We start from the raw sequence: 25,020 nt of genomic DNA, 5'->3' as shown, positions 1-25,020 counted from the left end.
AAAATCCAAATAGGAAAATTTAAGGAATCTGATTTCACAATAGAGGTTTCTAAATTTGGGAGAGACTTATCTTTCTGATTCTAAAGTTAAATTATGATAAAGAATCTTCATGTTGGAAATCAGCCTGTTTTTATGTACCATTATTTTCCTGCTTTTGGTATGGCTTGACACCAGTATTTTCTAGTGAAAATTCCCTTCTCTAGGCTGCTAGGAGAGCAGAGTGGGGCATGTAAGTGCTGTGGGTGTGGGTGAGTACATAAAGGTGTGAGTGGACAGGTGTGAGGGGAGAGTGGTTACTCAGTCTTATTTCAAGCCTTGAAAACAGTCTTGGTTAAAATCTTCAAGTCTGTGAAATGAAGCTTTGGGGGACTTAGAATATTACTGAGATAAAGGAAATTAAATCTTGTTCCCACCTGTCTGAGATTTTTGGCCAAGATGGAGAATGAGAGCGTAATCTTTGGGTCTGGAGTGGAACATAGAAAGAGCTTCAATTGCCCATATGTTAATAAAAAAAGAAGGTAGAGAGGAAATATTGTATGACCTTTTGAGCCAAGCATCTCTCTGCTATTCTTCAGTGCTTTTTCCCTCTTAAGAGAAGTGACTCTAATTCTGTCTCTTTTTTTAAGGCCTTGGCTTCTCTGGGTTCCAGAGGCCCTTATGTGCATGTTCCAGTCTCCTCCTTTCCAGTCTTTAGTCTCCTCTACCGAGCAGATGCAGGTTTGAGGGGAGAGGGCAGCTGAGGCCTGGCCCTGAAGCTACTTCAGTAATGGTGTCCTCCTTAAGAGCAAAAATAAGTATTTCTAGTATACTATAAATCAGGTCCAAAGTAGGTGCTGAAAATGAGAAAAGAAATCATGAGAAATTACAAACTCGAGTTGGCATATATCACAAATATCACAAAGTATTAAAAGTCATAATGTATTATTAACTGCCCAACATAATTCTATAATACCTTTTCCTTACACTTTTGGCTACATATTATTTGATTGTCTATTTTTTAAAATTTTATCGGAGTATAGTTGATTTACAACGTTGTGTTGGTTTCAGGTGTACAGCAAAGTGATTCAGGTATACATATACATATACTTCTTTTTCAGATTCTTTTCTCATACGGGTTATCACAGAATATTGTGCTATATAGTAGGTTCTTGTTGGTTCTCTATCTTACATACAGTAGCGTATGTATGTTAAAATGACACTGATATTATAATGCTTTCTATGGAAAAGTTAGGAGATAATTCAGACTTTTCTTTAGGATAGTTGTTTCTTAAAATTATTAATTGTTTAGAAAAGTTAGGTAATAAATGTCATATAAATTGCTAAAGCTGTCGAATTTGGAGAAATCTTTAATATGTTTCTTTCATATTTGAGCTGTAAGATTTGGGGGCATTTTGGTGTGTGTGCGGTGACTAATCTTATATACTCCTGGTTTAACTGGCTTAGCCGTTTGTCGCTGAGGTCCTCACTATAGTGTCACAATTGGTTTAGATGAGTTTTAGTCAGCTTCATCAAGGTCAGCAATTTATGTCAAATCTGAAAAAAATTTAAAAATTTTTCAGTGTGTTAGTTTGATTCACTCTTTTTCATTAATTCAATTGTTAAGCAATCCAAGAACCAGTTCATCATTTCTATTTGAAAATTTCTCTCTTCCTTTTAATAAATTATCACTTCTGAGATAATCTGAAAAAACTGTTACAATTTGCTGCTTGATAGCTGAACAATTTCTATTGACTTAATCATTCAGTCATTTCATTTTCCCATATTCCAATGATTGTATTCAAAATTTTCTCTTACTTCTCCCTTGGTTCTTTAATTAAAACTTTGAGTATTAAAAAATGTATCTTTCACATATGTACAAATCAGGAGGCAGTCATTTCTCACCTGTCTTATTGAAACGTTCAGAGAATTTTTCCAAATTCACTTCTTGAGATTGGAAGAATTTTTATTTTACTTCCACAATTTTACAAAAGCATAGAACTAAATAAACGCATTTCCAGAGCCCGACTCCAGAGCCTTGGAAGGTGCTTATGCAAACAGAGAGCCCTGCCTCTTAAGCTTCATCACCTTCACCATAAACCTACCTCTGCTTCTCCTCTTTTCCCCCACGTGTCCCACAAACACACACAGGTACACACACATATTGTTTCTTGTGTATTTCACTCTGTGTGTGTACTATAAGGTTACTGAAAACTTTTAAAACATCAATCTAAAATGAGGTCTCTGGTATGGTTAAGGTATAGCCCAGGCCACAACAAGACTAAGGCACTGGACCGACGGGCTCTAGGAGCTGGAGTCTTTGTGAGAAAAGGCAAGGGGGCAAGGGCTTTCTCCAAGCGGTCAGGGGCCCCAGAACTGTCCTGTGGACTGAAAGCTGTTGATTAATTGAACATAATGCTTGCTTGGGTCCACCCAGAACTCATTTACTCCTGTTGTATGTCTATGTCCTATTGATGTGGTGGCCTTCTGCTTTATTATTCAGGGTTTCCTGTCACCTAAGACCTAGTCCACTCACCAAAATTTAGGGCTCTTGCCTTTGTATCATTGTCCAATTCAAACTTGAGTCACTTGTCTTTCTATCTTTGTTTGTAGGGCCTAGAAGTGCAAGAGGTCTTAGAGGTGAGCTCTTATTTTTCTTTCCGGAAGAGTATCAGATAACTTTATCAGTGAGGAAGTGAAGCACAGCCTCCTCTGATTGCAACACAAAAGGTCTTAGGGAACAGAATACAAAGACATTCAATTACTCCTTTTAATAAGTAGCAGCAGTCCCACAAAGAGAACATGTAGACCTTATTTGGTGGTACATCTTCCCATGGAGAAGGGAGATCTGAACGAAGGGACCTTCAGGTAGGTGGGAGAGATGGTTGTAAAGGAAGGAGAGGTTCTGTGTACTAGAGGACTTTCCACTATGGGAGGATAAAAAGGATGGCTGCAGGAAGAAGAAAATAGGTATGAGAAATAGCCCAGCATCTGCCTGCTACAGAGAGGAGGTCCTCATAGCTGGCTCGTGTTATGATTAAAATGAGTGGGACAACATATTAAGCAGGACAACTCCCATATTGGGTGGAATTCTCAGGCTTGGCCGAAGAGGAGCTGAGTAATCCCTGCAGTGTACTGAAAGCTGGAAGACTGAGCAGAGTCAGGCCAATTGCTGTGATATCCCTAAGGGATTTCCTTCCTATTTTGAGCAGAATGGACTTGGATTGGGCAGCTTGTTCCTGCAAGTTGGCAGGCACCCACTGAACAGAATAACTGATTTGCTGCTCGGGTTGCATATGCCAGTTGCATTGCCAAGCAAACATTGCCTGGGAGAAATACCTGTTAAAATTGAAATGATCACTAGCTAGATGGATTGGACACGTAACCTTGTCAACTATTATTATACGTAACATTTTTTTAAACATCTTTATTGGAGTATAATTGCTTTACAATGTTGTGTTAGTTTCTGCTATATAACAAAGTGAATCAGCTATACATATACGTATATCCCCATATCCCCTCCCTCTTGCGTCTCCCTCCCACCCTCCCTATCCCACCCCTCTAGGTGGTCACAAAGCACGGAGCTGATCTCCCTGTGCTATGCGGCTGCTTCCCACTAGCTATCTATTTTACGTTTGGTAGTGTATATATGTCCATGCCACTCTCTCACTTTGTCCCAGATTACCCTTCCCCCTCCCCGTATCCTCAAGTCCATTCTCTAGGTCTCTAGGTCTGCATCTTTATTCTTGTCCTGCCCCTACGTTCTTCAGAACCTTTTTTTTTTTTTAGATTCCCATTTTTTTTTTTAGATTCCATATATATATGTGTTAGCATATGGTATTTGTTTTTCTCTTTCTAAATTACTTCACGCTGTATGACAGACTCTAGGTCCATCCACCTCACTACAAATAACTCAATTTCATTTCTTTTTATGGCTGACTAATTTCCATTGTGTATATGTGCCACATCTTCTTTTTCCATTCATCTGTCGATGGACACTTAGGTTGCTTCAATGTCCTGGCTATTGTAAATTGTGCTGCAAAGAACATTGGGGTACATGACTCTTTTGAATTATGGTTTTCTCAGGGTATGTGCCCAGTAGTGGGATTTCTGGGTCGTATGGTAGTTCTATTTTCAGTTTTTTAAGGAACTCCATACTGTTCTTCATAGTGGCTGTATCAATTTACATTCCCACCAACAGTGCAAGAGGGTTCCCTTTTCTCCACACCCTCTCCAGCATTTATTGTTTGTAGATTTTTTGATGATGGTCATTCTGACTGGTGTGAGGTGATACCTCATTGTAGTTTTGATTTGCATTTCTCTAATGATTAGTGATGTTGAGCATCCATTCATGTGTTTGTTGGCAATCTGTCTATCTTCTTTGGAGAAATGTCAATTTAGGTCTTCTGCCCATTTTTGGATTGCGCTGTTTGTTTTTATCATATTTTGGAGATTATTTTGGAGATTAATCCTTTGTCAGTTGCTTTCTTTGCAAATATTTTATCCCATTCTGAGGGTTGTCTTTTCATCTTGCTTATGGTTTCCTTTGCGGTGCAAAAGTTTTAAGTTTCATTAGGTCCATTTGTTTACTTTTGTTTTTATTTCGATTTCTCTAGGAGGTGGGTCAAAAAGGATCTTGCTGTGATTTATGTCATAGACTGTTCTGCCTATGTTTTCCTCTAAGAGATTTATAGTGACTGGCCTTACATTTAGATCTTTAATCCATTTTGAGTTTATTTTTGTGTATGGTGTTAGAGAGTGTTCTAATTTCATTCCTTTACATGTAGCTGTCAAGGTTTCCCAGCACCACTTATTGAAGAGGTTGTCTTTTCTCCATTGTATATTCTTGCCTCCTTTATCGAAGATAAGGTGACCATATGTGTGTGGGTTTATCTCTGGGCTTTCTATATCGTTCTATTGATCTATATTTCTGTTTTTGTGCCAGTACCGTACTGTCTTGATTACAGTAGCTTTGTAGTATAGTCTGAAATCCGGGAGCTTGATTCCTCCAGCTCTGTTTTTCTTTCTCAAGATTGCTTTGGCTATTCGGGGTCTTTTGTGTTTCCATACAAATTGTGAAATTTTTTGTTCTAGTTCTGTGAAAAAAGCCATTTGTAGTTTGATAGGGATTGCAATGAAACTGTAAATTGCTTTCAGTAGTATAGTCATTTTCACAGTGTTGATTCTTCCAATCCAAGAACATGGTATATCTCTCCATCTGTTTATATCATCTTTAATTTCTTTCATCAGTGTCTTATAGTTTTCTGCATACAGTTCTTTTGTCTCCTTAGGTAGGTTTATTCCTAGATATTTTATTCTTTTTGCTGCAATGGTAAATGGGAGTGTTTCCTTAATTTCTCTTTCTGATTTTTCGTTGTTAGTATATAGGAATGCAAGAGGTTTCTGTGCATTAATTTTGTATCCTGCTACTTTACCAAATTCATTGATTAGCTCCAGTGGTTTACTGGTGGCATCTTTAGGATTTTCTATGTATAGTATCTTGTCATCTGCAAACAGTGACAGTTTTACTTCTTCTTTTCCAATTTGTATTCCTTTTATTTCTCTTTCTTCTCTGACTGCCATGGCTAGGACTTCCAAAACTATGTGGAATAATATTGGCGAGAGTGGGCACCCTTGTATTGTTCCTGATCTTAGAGGAAATGCTTTCAGTTTTTCATCATTGCCAATGATGTTGGCTGTTGGTTTGTCCTATATGGCTTTTATTTTGTTGAGGTAGGTTCCCTCTATGCCCACTTTCTGGAGAGTTTTTATCATAAAGTGGTGTTGAATTTTGTCAGAAGGTTGTTCTGCATCTATTGAGATTATCATATGGTTTTTATCCTTCACTTGTTAATATGGTGTATCACATGATGATTTGCGTATATTGAAGAATCCTTGCATTCCTGGGATAAACCCCACTTGATCATGGTGTATGATCCTCTTAATGTGCTGTTGGATTCTGTTTGCTAGTATTTTGTTGAGGATTTTTGCATCTATGTTCATCAGTGATACTGGCCTGTAGTTTTCTTTTTTTGTGACATCTTTGTCTGGTTTTGGTATCAGGGTGATGGTGGCCTCGTAGAATGAGTTTGGGAGTGTTCCTCTGCTCTATTTTGGAAGAGTTTGAGAAGGAAAGGTGTTAGCTCTTTTCTAAATGTTTGATAGTATTCGCCTGTGAAGCCATCTGGTCCTGGCCTTTTGTTTGTTGGAAGATTTTTAGTCACAGTCTCAATTTCAGTGCTTGTGATTGGTCTGTTTATATTTTCTATTTCTTCCTGGTTCAGTCTCGGAAGGTTGTGCTTTTCTAAGAATTTGTCCATTTCTTCCAGTTTGTCCATTTTACTGGCATATAGTTGCTTGTAGTAATCTCTCATGATCCTTTGTATTTCTGCAGTGTCAGATGTTACTTCTCCTTTTTCATTTCTAATTCTATTGATTTGAGTCTTGTCCCTTTTTTTCTTGATGAGTCTGGCTAATGGTTTATCAATTTAGTTTATCTCTTCAAAGAACAAGCCTTTAGTTTTATTGATCTTTACTATCATTTCCTTCATTTCTTTTTCACTTATTTCTGATCTGATCTTTATAATTTCTTTCCTTCTGCTAACGTTGGGGGTTTTTTTTGTTCTTCTTTCTCTAATTGCTTTAGGTGTAAGGTTAGATTGTTTATTTGAGATTTTTCTTGTTTCTTGAGGTAGGATTGTATTGCTACAAAATCGCCTCTTAACACTGCTTTTGCTGCATCCCATAGGTTTTGGGTCATCGTGCTTTCATTAACATTTGTTTCTAGGTATTTTGTGATTTTCTCTTTGATTTCTTCAGTGATCTCTTGGTTACTTAGTAGCATATTGTTTAGCCTCCATGTTTTTGTATTTTTTACAGTTTTTTTCCTGTAATTGATATCTAGTCTCATAGCATTGTGGTTGAAAAGATACTTGATACGATTTCAATTTTCTCAAATTTATCAAGGCTTGATTTGTGACCCAAGATATGATCTATCCTGGAGAATGTTCCATGAGCAGTTGAGAAGAATGTGTATTCTGTTGTTTTTGGATGGAATGTCCTATAAATATCAATTAAGTCCATCCTGTTTAATGTGTCATTTAAAGCTTGTGTTTCCATATTTATTTTCATTTTGGTTGATCTGTCCATTGGTGAAAGTGGGGTGTTAAAGTCCCCTATTCTGATTGTGTTACTTTCGATTTCCCCTTTTTTGGCTGTTAGCATTTGCCTTATGTATTGAGGTGCTCCTATGTTGGGTGCATAAATATTTACAATTGTTACATCTTCTTCTTGGATTGATCCCTTGATCATTATGTAGTGTCCTTCTTAGTCTCTTGTAATAGTCTTTATTTTAAAGTCTATTTTGTCTGATATGAGAATTACTACTCCAGCTTTCTTTTTTATTTATTTATTTATTTATTTATTTATTTATTTATTTATTTATTTATATTTTTGGCTGTGTTGGGTCTTCGTTTCTGTGCGAGGGCTTTCTCCAGTTGCGGCAAGCAGGGGCCACTCTTCATCACAGTGCACAGGCCCCTCACTATCGTGGCCCCTCTTGCTGCGGAGCACAGGCTCCAGACACGCAGGCTCAGTAGTTGTGGCTCATAGGCCCAGCCGCTCCGCGGCATGTGGGATCTTCCCAGACCAGGGCTCGAACCCGTGTCCCCCTCATCGGCAGGCAGACTCTCAACCTCTGTGCCACCAGGGAACCCCCCAGCTTTCTTTTGATTTCCATTTGCATGGAATATCTTTTTCCCTCCCCTCACTTTCAGTCTGTATGTGTCCCTAGGTCTGAAATGGGTCTCTTGTAGACAGCATATATATGGGTCTTGTTTTTGTGTCCATTCAACCAGTCTATGGCTTTTGGTTGGAGTATTTAATCCATTTACATTTAAGGTAATTATTGATATGTTTATTCCTATTACCATTTTCTTAATTGCTTTGGATTTGTTATTGTAGGTCTTTTCCTTCTCTTGTGTTTCCTGCCTAGAGAAGTTCCTTTACCATTTGTTGTAAAGCTGGTCTGGTGGTGCTGAATTCTCATAGCTTCTGCTTGTCTGTAAAGGTTTTAATTTCTCTGTCAAATCTGAATGAGATCCTTGCTGGGTAGAGTAATCTTGGTTTTAGGTTTTTGCCTTTCATCACTTTAAATATGTTCTGCCACTCCCTTCTGGCTTGCAGAGTTTCTGCTGAAAGACCAGCTGTTAACCTTATGGGGATTCTCTTGTATTTTATTTGTTTCTTTTTGCTTGCTGCTTTTAATATTTTTTCTTTGTATTTAATTTTTGATAGTTTGATTAATATGTGTCTTGGCATGTTTCTCCTTGCATTTATCCTGTATGGGACTCTCTGTGCTTCCTGGACTGGATTGACCACTTCCTTTCCCAAATTAGGGAAGTTTTCAACTATAATCTCTTCAAATATTTTCTCAAAACTTTTATTTTTCTCTTCTTCTTCTGGTACCCCTAAAATTCAAATGTTGGTGCGTTTAATGTTGTCCCAGAGGTCTCTGAGACTGCCCTCAATTCTTTTCATTCTTTTTTCTTTATTCTGCTCTGCAATAGTTATTTGCACTATTTTATCTTCCAGGTCACTTCTCCGTTCTTCTGCCTCAGTTATTCTGGTATTGATTCCTTCTAGAGAATTTTTAATTTCATTTATTTTGTTGTTCATCATTGTTTGTTTGCTCTTCAGTTCTTCTAGGTCCTTGTGAAAGGTTTCTTGTATTTTCTCCATTCTGTTTCCAAGATTTTGGATCATCCTTACTATCATTACTCCGAATTCTTTTTCAGGTATACTGCCTGTTTCCTCTTCATTTGTTTGGTCTGGTGAGTTTTTACCTTGCTCCTTCATCTGCTGTGTTTTTCTCTGTCTTCTCATTTTGCTTCACTGACTGTGTTTGGGGTCTCCTTTTTGCAGGCTGTAGGTCTGTAGTTCTCGTTGTTTTTGGTGTCTGCCCCCAGTGGGTAAGTTTGTTTCAGTGGCTTGTGTAGGCTTCCTGGTTGAGAGGACTGGTGCCTGTGTTCTGGTGGATGAGGCTAGAATTTTTCTTTCTGGTGGGCAAGACCATGTCTGGTGGTGTGTTTTGGGGTTTCTGTGAGCTTAGTATGATTTTAGGCAGCCTCTCTGCTAATGGGTGTGGTTGTGTTCCTGTCTTGCTAGTTGTTTGGCATGGGGTGTCCAGCACTGGAGCTTGCTGGTCGTTGAGTGGAGTTGGGTCTTAGTGTTGAGACAGAGATCTCTGGGAGAGCCCTGGCCAATTGATATTATATGGGGCCCGGAGGTCTCTAGTGGTCCAGTGTCCAGAACTCAGCTCTCCCACCTCAGAGGCTCAGGCCTGACACCCAGCCAGAGCACCAAGACCCTGTCAGCCACACGGCCAGGTACATGGGGAGTTTCTTGCCATTTGGGAAGTCTGAGGTCTTCTGCCAGCATTCAGTAAGTGTTCTGTAGGAGTTGTTCCACATGTAGATTTATTTTTGATGTATTTGTGGGGAGGGAGGTGATCTCCACGTCTTACTCTTCTGCCATCTTGAAGGTCCTCTATACATAATGTTTTAATTTTGAAAAAATGTCATGTGCATGTGATAAAAATTCAAACAAGAAGATATATTAGAGTATCTTTTTCTTACCCTATGTTCTCCATTTTCCAGTCCCTCCCCTGAGGCACAACTACCCTAGTGTTTATGCATATACAAGCATATATAACTAACTTTCATATATTAAATACTGCCATGGATGATTTTAGAGTAGGCATATAAAAGACAATTTGATTGTACTCATTGCAATCACTTTAATGTATGTTTTTATTCCAGTATACTTGCTTTGTTTTAAATTTCAGCAATTGTAAACTTTATGCCAGTCTAGGGGAAAAAGTCTATAAATATTTATGTTATAATCTTAGAAATCAGTTATTTTTTAAAACAATTTATATAAGGTATGTTCACTGAAGAAAATTTGGAAAATATAGAAAAGTGTAAAAAAGAAAATTTAAAATAATTTTACTGTACTACTCAGGGAACACTACTACTAATATTTTGTAGTCCTTTGTATATTACATGTATTTACATAATTTTATTTATATGCAATAATATTTTAATATAAATTTATAATTTAAAAATTGAGATAATATTGTAACTTTTTTATATGTCACTGTTTTTCACTTAGTATTTTTTAACTTTATTGAGGTATAATTAACAAATAAAATTGTAATATATTTAAAGTGTACAGTGTGATAGTTTGATATATGTATACACTGTGAAATGAGTCTCACAGTCAAGTTAATTAATTTTCATTACCTCACTTAGTTACCTTTTTCTTTTATGAGAATGCTTAAGATCTACTTTCTTAGAAAATTGCAAGTATACAATACAGTATTAACTGTAGTCGCCTTACTGTACTGTAAATCCTCAGAACTTACTCATCTTGTAACTGAAAATTTGTACCCTTTTGCCAACCTCTCCCTATTTCCCCCAACCCCTGGTAAGAACCATTCTACTCTCTATTTTTATGACTTCAGCTTTTTTTTTTTAAAGGTTTCACATATAAATAATACCAAGTCATATTTGTCTTTCCCTATCTGGCTTATTTCACTTAGCATAATGCCTTTCGGGTTCATCAAATGATAGGATTTCCTTTTTTTAAAGGTTGAATAATATTCCACTGTATATATACCACATTTTCTTCATCCATTTGCCCATCAACGGACATTTAGGTTGTTTCCATAAGATGGCTATTGTAGATAATGCTGCTATAAACATGGAAGTACTCATATCTCTTTGGGATAATGATTTCATTTCTTTTGGATATACATCCACAGGTGGGATTGCTGGATCATATGGTAGTTTTAATTTTAATTTTTTGAGGAACCTCCGTACTGTTTCCCACAGTGGCTGTACCAGTTTACATTTTCACCAGCATATAAGGCTTCCCTTATCTTCACATCCTCACCAGCATTTACCTCTTGTCTTTTTGATAATAGACATGTTAATAGGTGTGAGGTGATATCTCACACTTATTTTTGCATTTGCATATTTTGCATTTTCCTAATTAGTGATGCTGAGCACCTTTTCATGTACCTGTTGGCCATTTGTATGTCTTCTTTGGAAAAATGTCTGTTTATGTTCTTCACCCATTTTGTAATTAGGTTATTTAGTTTTGTCCTATTGAGTTGTATGAGTTCCTTATATATATTGGGTATTAACCCCTTATCAGATATCTGGTTTGCAAATATTTTCTCCCATTCCCTAGATTGCCTTTTCATTTTGTTTATGGTTTCCTTTGCTGTGTAGAAGCTTTTTAGTTTGATGTAGTCCCAACATGTTTATCTTTACTTTTGTTGCCTTTCTTTTTGCTGTCAAATCCAAAGGACCATTGCCAAGACCAATGTCAAGGAGATTTTCCCTATGTTTCCTTTTAAGAGTTTTATGGCTTCAGTTCTTATGTTTAAGTCTTTAATCCCTTTTGAGTTGATTTTTGTTTATTGTGTAAGATAGGGGTCCAATTTAATTATTTTGCATGTGAATATACAGTTTTTCCAGGCCATTTTTTGAAAAGATGATCTTCTCCCTTTTGTGTATTTTTGGCAACTTTGTCAAAAATTGATTGACCATATATGCATGGGTTTATTTCTGGGCTCTCTATTCTATTCCATTGATCTATATGTCTGTTTTTAATGCCAATACCATACTCTTTTGATTACTATAGCTATATTACAAAGCTATAGCAATTCACTTAGTATTTTTATTTAACATTCTTAATGTGTTGTTTGGGATCATAAAAATTCTTCCAGATAATGATTAGTTTGCAGATTAATATTTTATTGCTTTAATTTCATTGCATTTGTAACATTATTTAAAAATTTTCACCATTACAAATACCTATGTACACAAAGTGTTCTGAACATTTCTGATTTCCAACTTGGGAAAAATGTCCAAATTCAGAGAATATATTCTTCTAGGTTTAATACAACTGTACATTATGAATCAGATACCTGTTACATAATTTCTGATAGAAGATTTAAACAAATATTTCTGTGCATCCCTTATATTCCAGGCATTGCCCTGTGTATCATTCACATGCATGAATTTACTTAATGCAGGTAATCACTAATCTTCACTATGGGCACCAAAAAGAAAAGGGCTTACAGCGCATATATGTCATTCTTCTGAATCTGTCTGAAAAGTGATCTCTTACTAAGTACTGTAGTAAAATCTTGAAAGATAAGGAGGGTATCTTCAGGTCAGTAACTTTTTGCAACTGGGTCTTTGGGAATAAGAATGAATTCGTATTCAATATGTTAGTGCCACAGTCTGGGCTAAAATATCTTTAGATCTGCCATCTCTATTAATAACATCCATTTTTGACTTTTTAGTCTTTCCTGCTTTTTCACCACTACCTTTGAGTCTGAATCGCCCACCTGAACACATTGCTTCATGCTGAATGCTGCTCAGAAAACTGCCAAAATATTAGTTCAGTAATCCTTAACCAGGATGTTGGCTTAATATGCTAAAATAATTTGGAGGATACTTTCCTTTTTACAATGTCCAGTTCTTCTCAAAGATATGGCAGTAGTAATCCTTACTATATCATTTCTTGCTTTCCCCCTCCCTCTTTAAATAAGGATATTAAAACTTTCCAAGGAATTGAGCACTTAGTGAGGTCCACGTTTAGCATGACTGTTGAATAACTCTTCCTTTCCCTAAGGCTTGTCACATTTCTTCCCTTATTCTGAAATATGTACAGTTTAAATTGTATAGGTAAGGCAGATGGGAAAGTATTGCTACCTTTTTAGTTATCATTTATACAGATGTGTTATAGACTATTACAAATGTCCACAATATTCCTTGTAATTTATAGTACTGTGAGCAATATAAATAATTTGATAAGCACTGGGCCTGCTCAGTCTTGTAATATCTTGTCAAAAATAGATTGAGAACTGTGAAATGATGTTAGTAAATGCAAATTTCTAAGCTTACTGAAAAATATATTCTGCAACATTAAGGGTTGCTTTTATGATCGAATAACGTTCAGTTCTATTTCCAGTTTTATCAAGTGAATGTTAATGAGGACTTTAGTTGGCTCCAGCAAAGTTATTAGTTTATTTCTTGTGAAAAATATGAATTAAACTTAAGGCGATAGTCTAAATGCTTCACTGTTATGGTTTCAAAATTTTACAGAATATGAATATTTAACAAATAAATATTTTTGATGCATTTCATTAGCAAAATACAATTTGCAGTTGGAGTTTTTCTCCTCTGCATAACTAAAACATGATTCCAAATTTCATGTTTGTGATATAAACATTAAACCATTTCTTGAAGACTTGGAAATATTTCTATATAAATGGCTAGAACAAATATTGCCTTATAAAGGTATGAGACCAGGGACTTCCCTGGTGGCACAGTGGTTAAGAATCTGCCTGCCAGTGCAGGGGACATGGGTTCGAGCCCTGGCCTGGGAAGATCCCACATGTCACGGAGCAACTAAGCCCATGCACCACAACTACTGAGCCTGCACTCTAGAGCCCTCGAGCCACAACTACTGAGCCTGAGTGCCAAAACTACTGAGCCTGCGTGCCACAGCTACTGAAGCCCGAGTGCCTAGAGCCCATGCTCCACAACAAGAGAAGCCACCGCAATGAGAAGCCCGCACACTGCAATGAAGAGTAGCCCCCTCTTGCCGCAACTAGAGAAAGCCCGCGTGCAGCAGGGAAGACCCAACACAGCCAAAAATAAATAATAAATAAATACATTAAAGAAACAAAAATAAAAATAAATGTATGAGACCAGAACTTATTTGGTGAATATTTTAGAAGCAGTTTAGCAAAGAAGATGGTAAAACATTAATATGCCGCCTTTCTCCAAGGTGAAGATACAAGGAATGATAGATGGTCATGAGTTCCTTTCTAAGGGGATGTATTAGTTATCTACTTCTCCATACCAAAATACCTCAAAATTTAGTGATTTAAAACAATAATAATATTTTATGATATCTCATGGTTTCTGTAAGTTAGGAAATTGAACAAGGTAGAGTGGAGATGGCTGATTTCTGCCCTACCACATCTAAGGCCTCAGCTAACAACTCTAAAGGTTGGCAATTGTAATCATTTGAAAGGCCATTCACTCACATGTCTGTTGGTTGATGCAGGTTGTAGACAAGAGGTTTCAGTTCTTCTCCACGTGTTCTCCCTCTCAGGGCTAGTCTGAGCTTCTTCACAGCGTAGCGGCTGGGATCCTGGAGCAAGCATCCCCAGAGAGAAAGAGATAGCCTGTTAGAAGCGGAGTCCTCTTTATGACCCAGCCTTGGAAACTACAGAGTGTCACTTAAATCATACTTTATTGGTTGGATCAGCCACAAGTTTTGTCTAGGATTTAAAGACAGAGAACATAGATCCCGCCTTTCTGGAAGGGGAATATCAGTCACAGCATAAGAGAACATAAGATCTATAAATTTATCTTTGTATAATACAATCTGCTATGGGTGGGTGCAGGTAGGTTAGCTAATGCAGCTTAGGGTTTCATTGAGTGGGACATAAAAATTTAGGGCCAGAAGTGATGGGGCAGGGTTGGGGGCAGAGTAAGGATTTTATGGGCTGTGGATTTAAAGGGGCAGAGAGAGAAGAAAGGTGAGAATCTGGCATTCAGAGATGGACTTTGAGGGAAGAACAGAGATGTTTAAAGAGGGTATTCCTAATACACTTAGCCACTACTCTAAACTGCGATGTGTTTGGTAGAAAGCATTTCAATCTTTTTGCATTTGACATATTTTATTGATATTGGAAGTAAAAGGATAGTGTAAATTTATCGAAATACATGGAAAAATACATTATTTACTTCTTATATCCCAAAGGATCATTCTTTAGTTATTCTCTTCTTCTGTCTACTAACAATAGCTATTACTAAAGCTGAGACTACACAAAAATATAAAGAGCACAATATTATCTTTATTATCGTTTTCATATAGGTTTGTTGTAAGAATTGAGTAAATTAATACTTACAAAGAACTTAGAGTCATGCCTGGCACATAGTATGAACTCAATAAACGTTGCTGTTGATGATTTGAGAATGATTCTTTTGAAATTTCTCTTCTGCCTTACCACTCAACTGACATCATTGCTTAAGTGTTTTGGGCCAGACATGATGTTACTTTATTCAGACCCATGCTGGGTTAACTGTTGTTTCTTAAAAAATAACTGGTACAATTTTTTTCTTACCTATTTAATTTTAAATTACTCAGAAATGAAGCAAAAGAAAAAAAGAAGAAATAAAAACTATATCAATAATAAAATAAAACTAATTTCTTGGTAAGTCAAAAGGTAATGACAAAATAAACTTTAACTAAATACAGAACTTGATAGAGGAGGGATTTATCCACCAAAGGTCTAGGCTCAAACAGTCAAGAGAGAAGGCAGTCCAGGTTGTACTAACTGATATCCCAAGCTTTGCTTCTTCATTCCAATAGCATACCCTTAATCATGGTTAGATATTTATCTATTCATTTGTTCATTCATTCATTCAACAAAAATTGAGAAACTGTGTTCCAGAGACACAAAGACAAATAAGATATCTGCATCCAGTCTAGGAAAATCTAGCGTCTATTTCATAACAATCATAAATAAGGACCGAATTATAAAATAATTCAAATCATTTATAAAATATGTTTTCTTTGTATGAGTTTATATAACCACCTATATATAATAGCTGGAAGTTCCCTCTTATATTTTTATCTGCCCTCCCCTGAAAAAAGATGGAGTTAACTACCTATCTATGGGGCTGAAGATATTGAACCATACACCTTGGTGCATAGTCTGTTGGTAGCCTTAGATCAGAGATATGTGGCCTTTATCCAAAGATACTGTGAGATATACAGAGCAAAAAACAGAAAAGTATGACCTTTAAAATGAGTCATGAAGAAAGAACCAAAAATCTCAAGATTTCTTAATGCAAATAACATTTAGGGTAGATACAGTTAGAACAATGCAGTACTCTGCTTATACTATTTTGAAAATCTTACTCAAAGAAGCTTTAATTCTAATATTTGAAGTGACCCCCATATATTTAAATTAAAAACATATTTAAATGTTTATTAATCACATATAAATTAAACTATAATGTTTGTGCTATCATCATAAAGTAGGTTTAAATTAAATAGCGCCATGTTGCCCTTTAAAGTAATATAAAGCAATCAAAACACAAGCAGCCAATGTCTTATATATGAGGAATAATTGTAAGGTAACATGAACATTTCTCTAACTCAGGTCTATACAAAAACAGGTTTGTTGGATTAGTGAGTGGGTAATTTATGTCATCTCAAATATAAATCAGAGCAGGTGACTTTCTATGGGAAAGCTGTTTCTTAGTGTTAAGAGTAACATATGTGTGCTTGACATAATCATGATGTATAGAATTGAACCAGAGAGTCAGGCCCACGTGGTCATGGCGGTATCAGGAATGGACTTTCTACTGGCACATGACTAAAAATACAACTATGTTATTCATCCCATAGTTCTCATTCCTTCTTCAGTAGTTCAGCCTGTAAGAACAGCCAGCCATTACAATCTTTGCACAAAATTAGAATTGCACTGGCACGTGACGTGAACAGAATCTCACTGTGTCTTATAGCTTGTCCAGATAGTTGGTAATTCATGATAAAATTCTTTTATCATGAATGAGAGCATATATCATGTAAAACAACCAGAAAAACCTATCAGATATTCTGATTTCTCTTTCCCTATCTCCCTCTCTCTCTTTCTCACTCTTTTTTATTCTCTGTCTCTGTCTCTCTCTCTCTCACACACACACACACACACACACACAGAGAGCATTCTAATGAATACTGAGAATACGAGTTTGAATCCTCTGCCACATACTGGCAGTATAATCCTGGATGTTTTACTTAATCTTGTTTTGCTTTGGTTTCCTTATCAGTAAAAATGGGGACCAATAATTGAATATTACCTACTGCCTCGGGTGGTTTTGAGGATGAAGTGAGGAAATATGTGTAAGATGCCTGGCACCCCTAGTGAGCCTTCAATAAAAGTTGCCTTTAACTAGGTGGGAAGATTGAGACCCAGGGAAATCATAACGTGATCAAGGTCACTAAGGTTCAAGGCTAATCAGGATTAGGATCTATATAATGATTCCCAGCTCAGTGTTCTTTCTTTTATGCTAAGTTGTCTCATGAACTGGCAGTTAATGATATACTTTTTTTTTTTTTTAACTTTTTGTATTTGTGTGTCTTTTCTCCCCAACTAAATTACTAGTGTCCTAAAAGCCAAATGCATGGATTAATGACTTCTTTATCAACCACAGCCTCTAGTGGAGAGTTCTTGCTATTGGGAGCTCAGAGTGCATTTGTTAATTATGAGCTTTTGACACAATCTTCAACCTAAAACTATTTTATTCATCCCATAGTTCTCATTCCTTCTTCAGTAGTTCAACCGGTAAGAACAGCCAGCCATAACAATCTTTGCACAAAATTAGAATTGCACAGTGCACAACCACTGACTACTTCCTCTGTAACTCCCTAGATAAGAGCATGCAATTTCCTACTAGATTTCTGCAGTGTGAAGAAAATAATATAATTCATCTGTGCTTTTGCTTCTGCATATATAGAATTGTATACAGCATTACTCAATCACAAAAGAATTCCATTATAATTTAGCTTATTGTTATGTAAATTCAGGCATAACCCAGGCCACAGTATCATCCCAAGAATATAATAAGTACCAATAAGGAAAACCTGGTAGAATATCTCAAGAGTGGTGATTATTTTTAGCTTTGGATAACAAGTTTTATACAAAGGAGCTCCACTCACAATGCATTTATGGCACTATTAAGTACACTCACTAGTAAGGTAATATTTAAGGTATATTTTATACATCTCTATTAGAATGTACTAGTGTACGAAACATTGCAAATTACCACCGTGATTGCCTTTGGAGTTACTCTTAAGAGTCAACCATATCCTTGAAAATCAGTTTCCTAAACAAACTTCCTCTTAAATATGCCTTTGAAAGGTTTAAGCTCCTCTTGGTAATGGCATTTCACATTTCAAGAACTTATAAGCATTCGGCAGCAAGTATGTGTATCCTACAAGTTTCAGTCTTCTCTTGATCCTCAGGATGTAGTTAATATCCATGTGAGGGAGGAGCTAGTAACTGACTTGCAGGACCAGATGGGCCAGTTTGTCCTTCTATAGACCTAAGCCCTTGAGCCCATTAACTGGCCCTCCAGAACCTCCCCAGCCTTCCGGTCCTGAGCTGCATAATTCATCCAGGAATTCATCTCCTGTTTAAGTGTGAATTGGGAAGGTAAAGGTCACCCTTCCCAGGTTAACCCAGGTTAAGAGAGAAGGGAAGGACTTGCTGACCCTTGCCTTCCAAGGAACATCAGGACGATATTCAAAGGACAGCAAAGTGCTCTCTGTAGGAAAGTGCTGGAAAGTTATATTCTCTTGTGAATAGGAACCCTTCAGACTACTTGAAAATAGCCAAATGTAGCAATATAACGACCAATTTCAAAGTTTGCTGGCATATGACACTCCTCTAGGAATTCTTGGTTTCCAGCTGATCTCATTAGCTACAAATAGAATCTACTAAGCTTTATCAGGATTCTGGCATTTTGTTTGAGAATCCAAACCTTTCTGTTTGAAAACTAGGGCAAAACTCAATTATATATCAATAGGGATGTGAGAGAAAGAGCATACAAGGAAAGTTATTGTATTATAAGTGTGTAGAACATAATAGTTTGAAGAGGAGAGACATCCGATGAGCCCGAATAAATACCAGGATATAACAGACAGCCAAAAAGAGCTTCAATTTACACAATGTAGCAATGGGCCCATTAGGATAGAAATCGTAACTCATTAATTTAAATAAGAGCCCCTGATACGCGTGTAGTATTTCACCAATTAGAGAGTGCTTTCCATGAGTCATTTTTCACATTAGATGACTCAGGGCAAGTGAGGGCCTGGGTTTGATAACCTATTGGGCAAAATCAGCCCATCACTGTTGTATCCTGGTAAGTGCTAATGAGTCTACAACTGGATGAAAATGGCTTCCACGTTTGAATAATTTTCTTTAAATAAAATTAGGGAAGATGGGTGTCCTTCTTCAGTGCCTACCATGTTAGAGATTCAAGATAGTTCAGAAAGTCTTTTGGTCCAACACTGACTTGTGAAAGATTAATCTTGATAGACGATTAATCTTTTTCTTTGTTCACTAAGGCGTAGTGGTATCAAACTCCTTTAGTTACATGGAGGCAAGAAGCTAATTCCCATCTTAGCTGTACTAACTGCTCAACATGAGAAGTTGTGGGGATGAGCTCTAATTCCAACTACTTTATTAAATTCTACCATGGTCCCTGGTAGGTTGCTCACCCATCACTGTGCCAATATTATTACCTGTGACTTGAGGCTAGTAGAAGGGCCAGCTTATCTGAGTCTCAGCAGTGGGAAGACAGGGACAACAGAGATAGATGATTTGAGCAGAATGAGCAATATTAGCAAGACTGCTGCTCCCGTGCCCACTTTGGGACCATCTACAGTGGGGAGGGCGGCTCAGACATGGGTCAGTTTGTGCAGGAGACCACACATTAAAATCTGCTGCGTTGTTCCTCATCATTTTCACTTGAAAAAAAAATAAAAGAGATGACTCTTTTGTGAGGCCATTAACTCCCTAACATCACTTTGTCACCTCTCCTCCTCATCACTTTATTGGCATCAGGCTTTGAGATACAGTTCCCACACGGAAGATGCTTCTCTTTTATGTTTTTATCCAGGTCTCTATCATAGCCTATGGTGTGCAAATGTTAGAAAGGAGAATGAAAGCCATAACTGTGTAAAGAGATACTAAGAGTGGGAAGAAAAACAGGAAAGTGATCCTTCCACGCTCAATTTTAGCTGAATATAAGTCGTCCATATCTTTGTCTCAGTCACTGTTCGGAAGTGAAATATCCTAAGATTAAAGGATCCCAGATCTTCATTTACTCCTGCCTCTTAAGCTTGGTCTATGTGGAAAACAGCACAGACTCTAATTCAAGCTCTGTAATAAAAGGCTCGGCTGTGATCCAAAGTGTTTTCAATATTTTTCTGATAGACTTTTAGTGATTTTTCACAAAAAGCACTTGATTTAAATGTTATTATTTCATCTTTTAATGTTTTAGTCAACAGTAAATGATATTCTCTTCTGATACACTCCTTTCAAAGTGCTAGGAGAGCTTATGGCAAACTGCCATTTCAACCATTTATTCTGCTCCGGTAATGTGGTATTGAATACATAGAAACTGGGAAAAACTAACTAAACTACTTCTATACACTTTCAAAAGAAGCCACAGAAAAACCTGGCAAAGTAATAATGATGAAATTATATTGCTTTTCAATAGACTGATGTATTTGATAACATTCCAGAAAACTTTGCACTTTAACATTTTAATAGATCAGAGTGCATATCTTAAAAGATAACCTTAAGGTCCAGGGTGGTTAGTCATACTTCATGTCATCTATATTTTGTGGGATTTGGAGTCAAACACATCTGGTTCATATTCTACGAATGCTTCAGAGAAAAGAAGGTTAAGGTGGTAGGAAGGAAGAAGATAAGGAGGAAGGGAATAAGAAGGGATGGAGGGAGAGGAAGAGAGAAGACAGTAGGAAGGAGAAAGGTAGGTGGGAGGGAGGAAGAAGAAATACCTGAAGTCCATGTAGGGTCATCTGACACGTGGTGCTGAAGAGTATCTTCATCTCCAGTGAGTAAGGAGGGAATTGCAAGGTGATCAAATAAGAAGTACTCCTGGATAAAATCCCAATGCAAGACTTTCTTGAGACTAAACAATATTCAAAACTGGAAAAAGTAGGAGAGAGAGTTTTTGAAATCTATCCAAAGAGATTTAAAAATAGCTCAGGTAAGGATCTGTTAAAACAAGAAAGGGGACTCATGGCTCTTTCTCATCTTCCATACTTTACTCCCTTGCATTAAATTAACACTTCTCTGGTCTCCCTCGAGATCAGCCAGATTCATTGGGAGGAAGGTACATGTTCCCTGGACTCTTTTAGGGTGAGTCTGGGGACTGCTCCATGGATACTGTTTTCAAGATTTCTTCTACAGATATGATAGCATATTAGTGTGTTATTTGGTCCCAAGTGGCCTTCCCTCTTGCATTTCTTTATTTGCTTTTCATTCTCTTACTTCCCTCAGCCGCCATCATTGTCCCAGTGGTACAGCGTAAGTGCTTCTAGCAACTGTAACTGCACATTCGTTGTTACTGTATGATTAAGGTATCTGGCTATTATAAAATGCTAATACTTAGTATTTTGCAACATCATTCCTTTGGAGTGGAGGGCAATGAGAACACCTGAGAAAGGGTCAGAGTTCAGAACCAGATCCAGCGGTGTTCGGCTTTCATTTGGAGTGGTCCATTTTTCGGTGCTGCACACTTGAGCCAGCTGTACCCTTCAGATAGGAGAACAGGGCTCACCAAGTGATGACCGGGACTGCAGAGCATTTTGAGGACAGGCAGGGTTGGACTCCTTAGATGGGTCCCAAAGAGGAAATAATGCTTGCCAGATGGCAGTGGAAGTGGTTACAAATGGGACTAAGAGGATTGGAGCCTGAACTGTAGATGAAGGTTCTTCCCTAAACGATATACTCAGCCTTAATAATAAGTTAATAACATGGTCCAGTAAAGAAAATGGGTTGGGGTAAAAGTAGAGCTTTCAGAAGGCAGGTAGGAGAAACATGCAATATTAGCTTAGTTGAAGTTTCCATTGTTGATACAATTATTGTTGTCACCACAGCAAAAATTTTAAGAGCTCCTTTAGCTACCTGGTCCAGAGTCAAATAGGCAAAGTGAGAATTGGGGCTCCACCATTCACTGACTTCCTCACCTGGGACAAAGCACTTATCTTCTCAGAATCTCAGTATCCTCCTCTGTATGAAAGGATAATAATAATTCTTACCCACAGAAAATTACACCTTTGTCTTCTGTACCTTCAGCCTCTTCCTCTCAACTAGATATTTTCCATGAGAATCAAAACATATTCAAGATCTTCTATGTTTAAAACAAGCAAACAAAAACAAATAAAACAAAACAAAACACTTGTCTTCGCTCAATTTTTCCTCTTTGTTAAGGATTCTCTCGACCTTTGGGGCTGGATAATCCATTATTGTCAGGCTGTTCTGTGCGTGATAGGATGTTTCACAGCATCTTAGGATGAGCACCCATGAGAGCACTCCCCCAAGTTGTGACAATCAAAGATGTCTGCAGACATTGCCAAATGTCCCATGGGGGGCACAACCTCCCCAAATTGAGAACCACGGCTCAATGTCTGCCCCACTCCTCTTCTCCCCTGCAAAGCCACACTTTCCCACAGTTTTGTCTGTCTCACTATCTTTGTTCCCTTCCTTTCCTGTCACTCCTGAATCTATTCTACTCTGTCTCTTATCTCCATTTCACTAATAAAATGGTCCTTATTCAGATGAACAATAAACTTAGTACCTCCAAATATAATGAATCTTCCACTCCTTCTCTTATTTGATGTCTCAGCCGAATTCACTGCTTTTAGCATCCCTGCCTTGAAATGTTCTGTCCTTCTGGGTTTCCTAACACCACCCTCTCTTGGCCTAATCTGTGAGGTCTGGCATAGCTGGAGCCTCTCTCTCTGTGGACTCACCATCCCCCAGGACACTAGCTCAGCCTCATTCAAATAGTGGTAAAAGGGTTCCCAGCATCAGGAGAGGGCAAGCTGCACAGAGCAAGCACTTAGCAAGCTTCTGCTTATATCACGTTTGCTAGCAACCTCCTCTTAGCCAATGCCCAGAATCAGTGGGGAGGGGCAACTCAAGATGGAGCCATAGGGAAAGGACCACCTTCTGGCAGACAGCTGGAGGGGCTCTGGTGACTAGTTTCATTCCCTGGGGAAACTGGGGAAACTTAAAAAAAATTGTTTAAAGCCCTGGAAATGGTCCTAAGGACAAACTGCAAATGAAGAAACTTCTATCCAAGAACAGCTACAAAAATTCAGTAACAAAGGTGCAAGGCTGTGCTATTTGAACCAAGACTGCTCCCTCTCACGCCCTTCCTAGTTCAGTGAGGTGGAGGCTCCACCCCAGACTGGTACAGCCAAGAATGCGGGACTCCCTCTCCTCAACACCTCCCGGCCAGAGGGCTTTCTTCCCAGGAGGAGCAGGACTTCTGTATTTCTCATCCTGCCGCAGTGCCTGTTGCTAGGGTTAAGCCCTGGATGAGTGCAGTCAAGAGAGGGAGGGGCTCCCTCTTCCATCCTGTCCCAATTGTGGAATGGAGACCCCACCTTGTGCACAGCATGTGAGGATGCTGAGGTCCTCATCCCCCTCCCCTGGGCTCCTGAGATGGTGATTCTACACCAGGAGAGACAAGCCTAGAGGACATCAGGCTGCTGTCCCCAGGTCCCCACTAAGCTCAGCTTCCAGAGTGGGAACATCCCTCAGTCACACTGAGAGAAGCTTGTCACAGTCCCCACCCCCGTCTCCAGAACCCTGGTTTAGAGATTTTGCCTGGGAGGAGAAGCAGTCCATAAAATAACTAGTTCATAATCTCTTCCCAAAGGAACTGACTTAATTTGCAACAAAGCATGGAGAAATTCAAGCTTAAGAGCGCTCTTAAGAACAGTGGAGGCCATGGTGAAATTGGGAGAGTCAAGATACAGGCTAAATTGCAGGCTCATTTTTAGGAGAGAATTGGGCATTGGACAACTGGGAGGAGCCCTGCTGGGGTCATAACAAATACTGAACACTAACCTCAGAAACTATTCCTTCAAAGGGGCCATGATTTGGTTGTATTTGTTTGTAGAGCAATTTATGCTCCAGGCCCTCTCTCTACCACCACCACCAGTACTTTAGCCTAATCTGTCATCTCTTACCTGGACTACTACAAAATCCTCCTCACTGGCGCCCAAATAAAGAACACCCTCCTAACTGATGTGCAACCCAATATCTACAGCATAGCCAGAAAAATCCTTTGCAATTCAAAATTAATCATGTTGTGTTCTCCCCCCTCTACAGAGACTGGAAAGAGACTTGGACCTTCAGTGATGTTTGATTTAGTACTGACAATCTCAAAGTCTCATTTCTTGCCATGCCTGTCACTCCCTTCAGCGCCATGATAAAGCTTCAGCCCCTCCTCTGTTTCCACCCACCCCCAAGCCCACACTCTTCCTGAACACCTCTTTTAAATTTTGTGCCAGACAGGTGATGCTGGAGGGAATTCTCCTCTATAAAATGGCTGTTCACTCTCTGCTCTCTCTCTCTCTGGTCTGGACCTCCTCCCAGAGAGCTGTCCTCTACCCCTTCACTTGGTGGAACTCCCCACCTGTGTGAGGAATACGTTTTTCTTTGATCCTATCAAAGGAAGAGTATCACAAGTTTTGACATCAGAATTTAACCTAGAGAGGGAGCTTCCCACGTCACAGCGAGGTGCAGTGATCTCCCCTCCTTACCATCTTTAAATTCTTTCATGGCTTTCGTTTCATTTACTTTTATGATAAAGTCTAAAATCCTTGGCTTGGCCTACAAGGTATGGTCAGTCCCCATCTTGCTGATTTCTTTGCTTCTTTCACATTGGTCATGCTCCCCACTGCCCAGCTGTCCCCCACAGGACATGTATACCTGTTATACTCTCTGCCTGAAATGCTCTTCCCCCTCCTCACTCCTTCTGGTCTTTACCTGGTTTGCCCTTAATTAGTTTGCGTAACTCAGCTCAAAAATCACTTTTTCCATATATATGTGTTAGCATACGGTATTTGTTTTTCTCTTTCTGACTTACTTCACTCAGTATGACAGACTCTAGGTCCATCCACCTCACTACAAATAACTCAATTTCGTTTCTTTTTATGGCTGAGTAATATTCCATATATATATGGAATCTAAAAAAAAAATGATTCTGAAGAACCTAGGGGCAGGACAGGAATAAAGATGCAGACGTAGAGAATGGACTTGAGGACACGGGGAGGGGGAAGGGTAAGCTGGGACAAAGTGAGAGAGTGGCATGGACATATATACACTACCAA

General features: G+C 38.3%; 2 protein-coding genes across 8 annotated transcripts in view; one reads left to right on the top strand and one right to left on the bottom strand.

The window, feature by feature from the left end:
* Positions 1 to 25,020, top strand: part of PDE4D (phosphodiesterase 4D) — a 1,112,988-nt gene that overhangs the window by 186,950 nt on the left and 901,018 nt on the right. The gene's annotated exons all lie outside the window — the stretch shown is intronic.
* LOC309624392 (uncharacterized protein) overlaps positions 1 to 25,020 on the bottom strand; it is a 133,687-nt gene that overhangs the window by 68,119 nt on the left and 40,548 nt on the right. For both annotated transcript variants that reach the window (XM_082382569.1, XM_082382570.1), the window contains 2 exons: positions 20,668 to 20,818; positions 14,108 to 14,214 (listed from right to left, as the gene is read on the bottom strand). In XM_082382569.1, coding sequence (XP_082238695.1) covers positions 14,108 to 14,214; positions 20,668 to 20,818 — 258 coding nt within the window. The remainder of the gene's footprint in view (positions 1 to 14,107; positions 14,215 to 20,667; positions 20,819 to 25,020) is intronic.

The sequence above is a fragment of the Balaenoptera borealis genome, assembly GCF_965194805.1.
Source record: "Balaenoptera borealis genome assembly, chromosome: 2".
NCBI lineage: Eukaryota > Metazoa > Chordata > Mammalia > Artiodactyla > Balaenopteridae > Balaenoptera > Balaenoptera borealis.
This window is presented reverse-complemented; position numbering and strand designations above follow the sequence as displayed.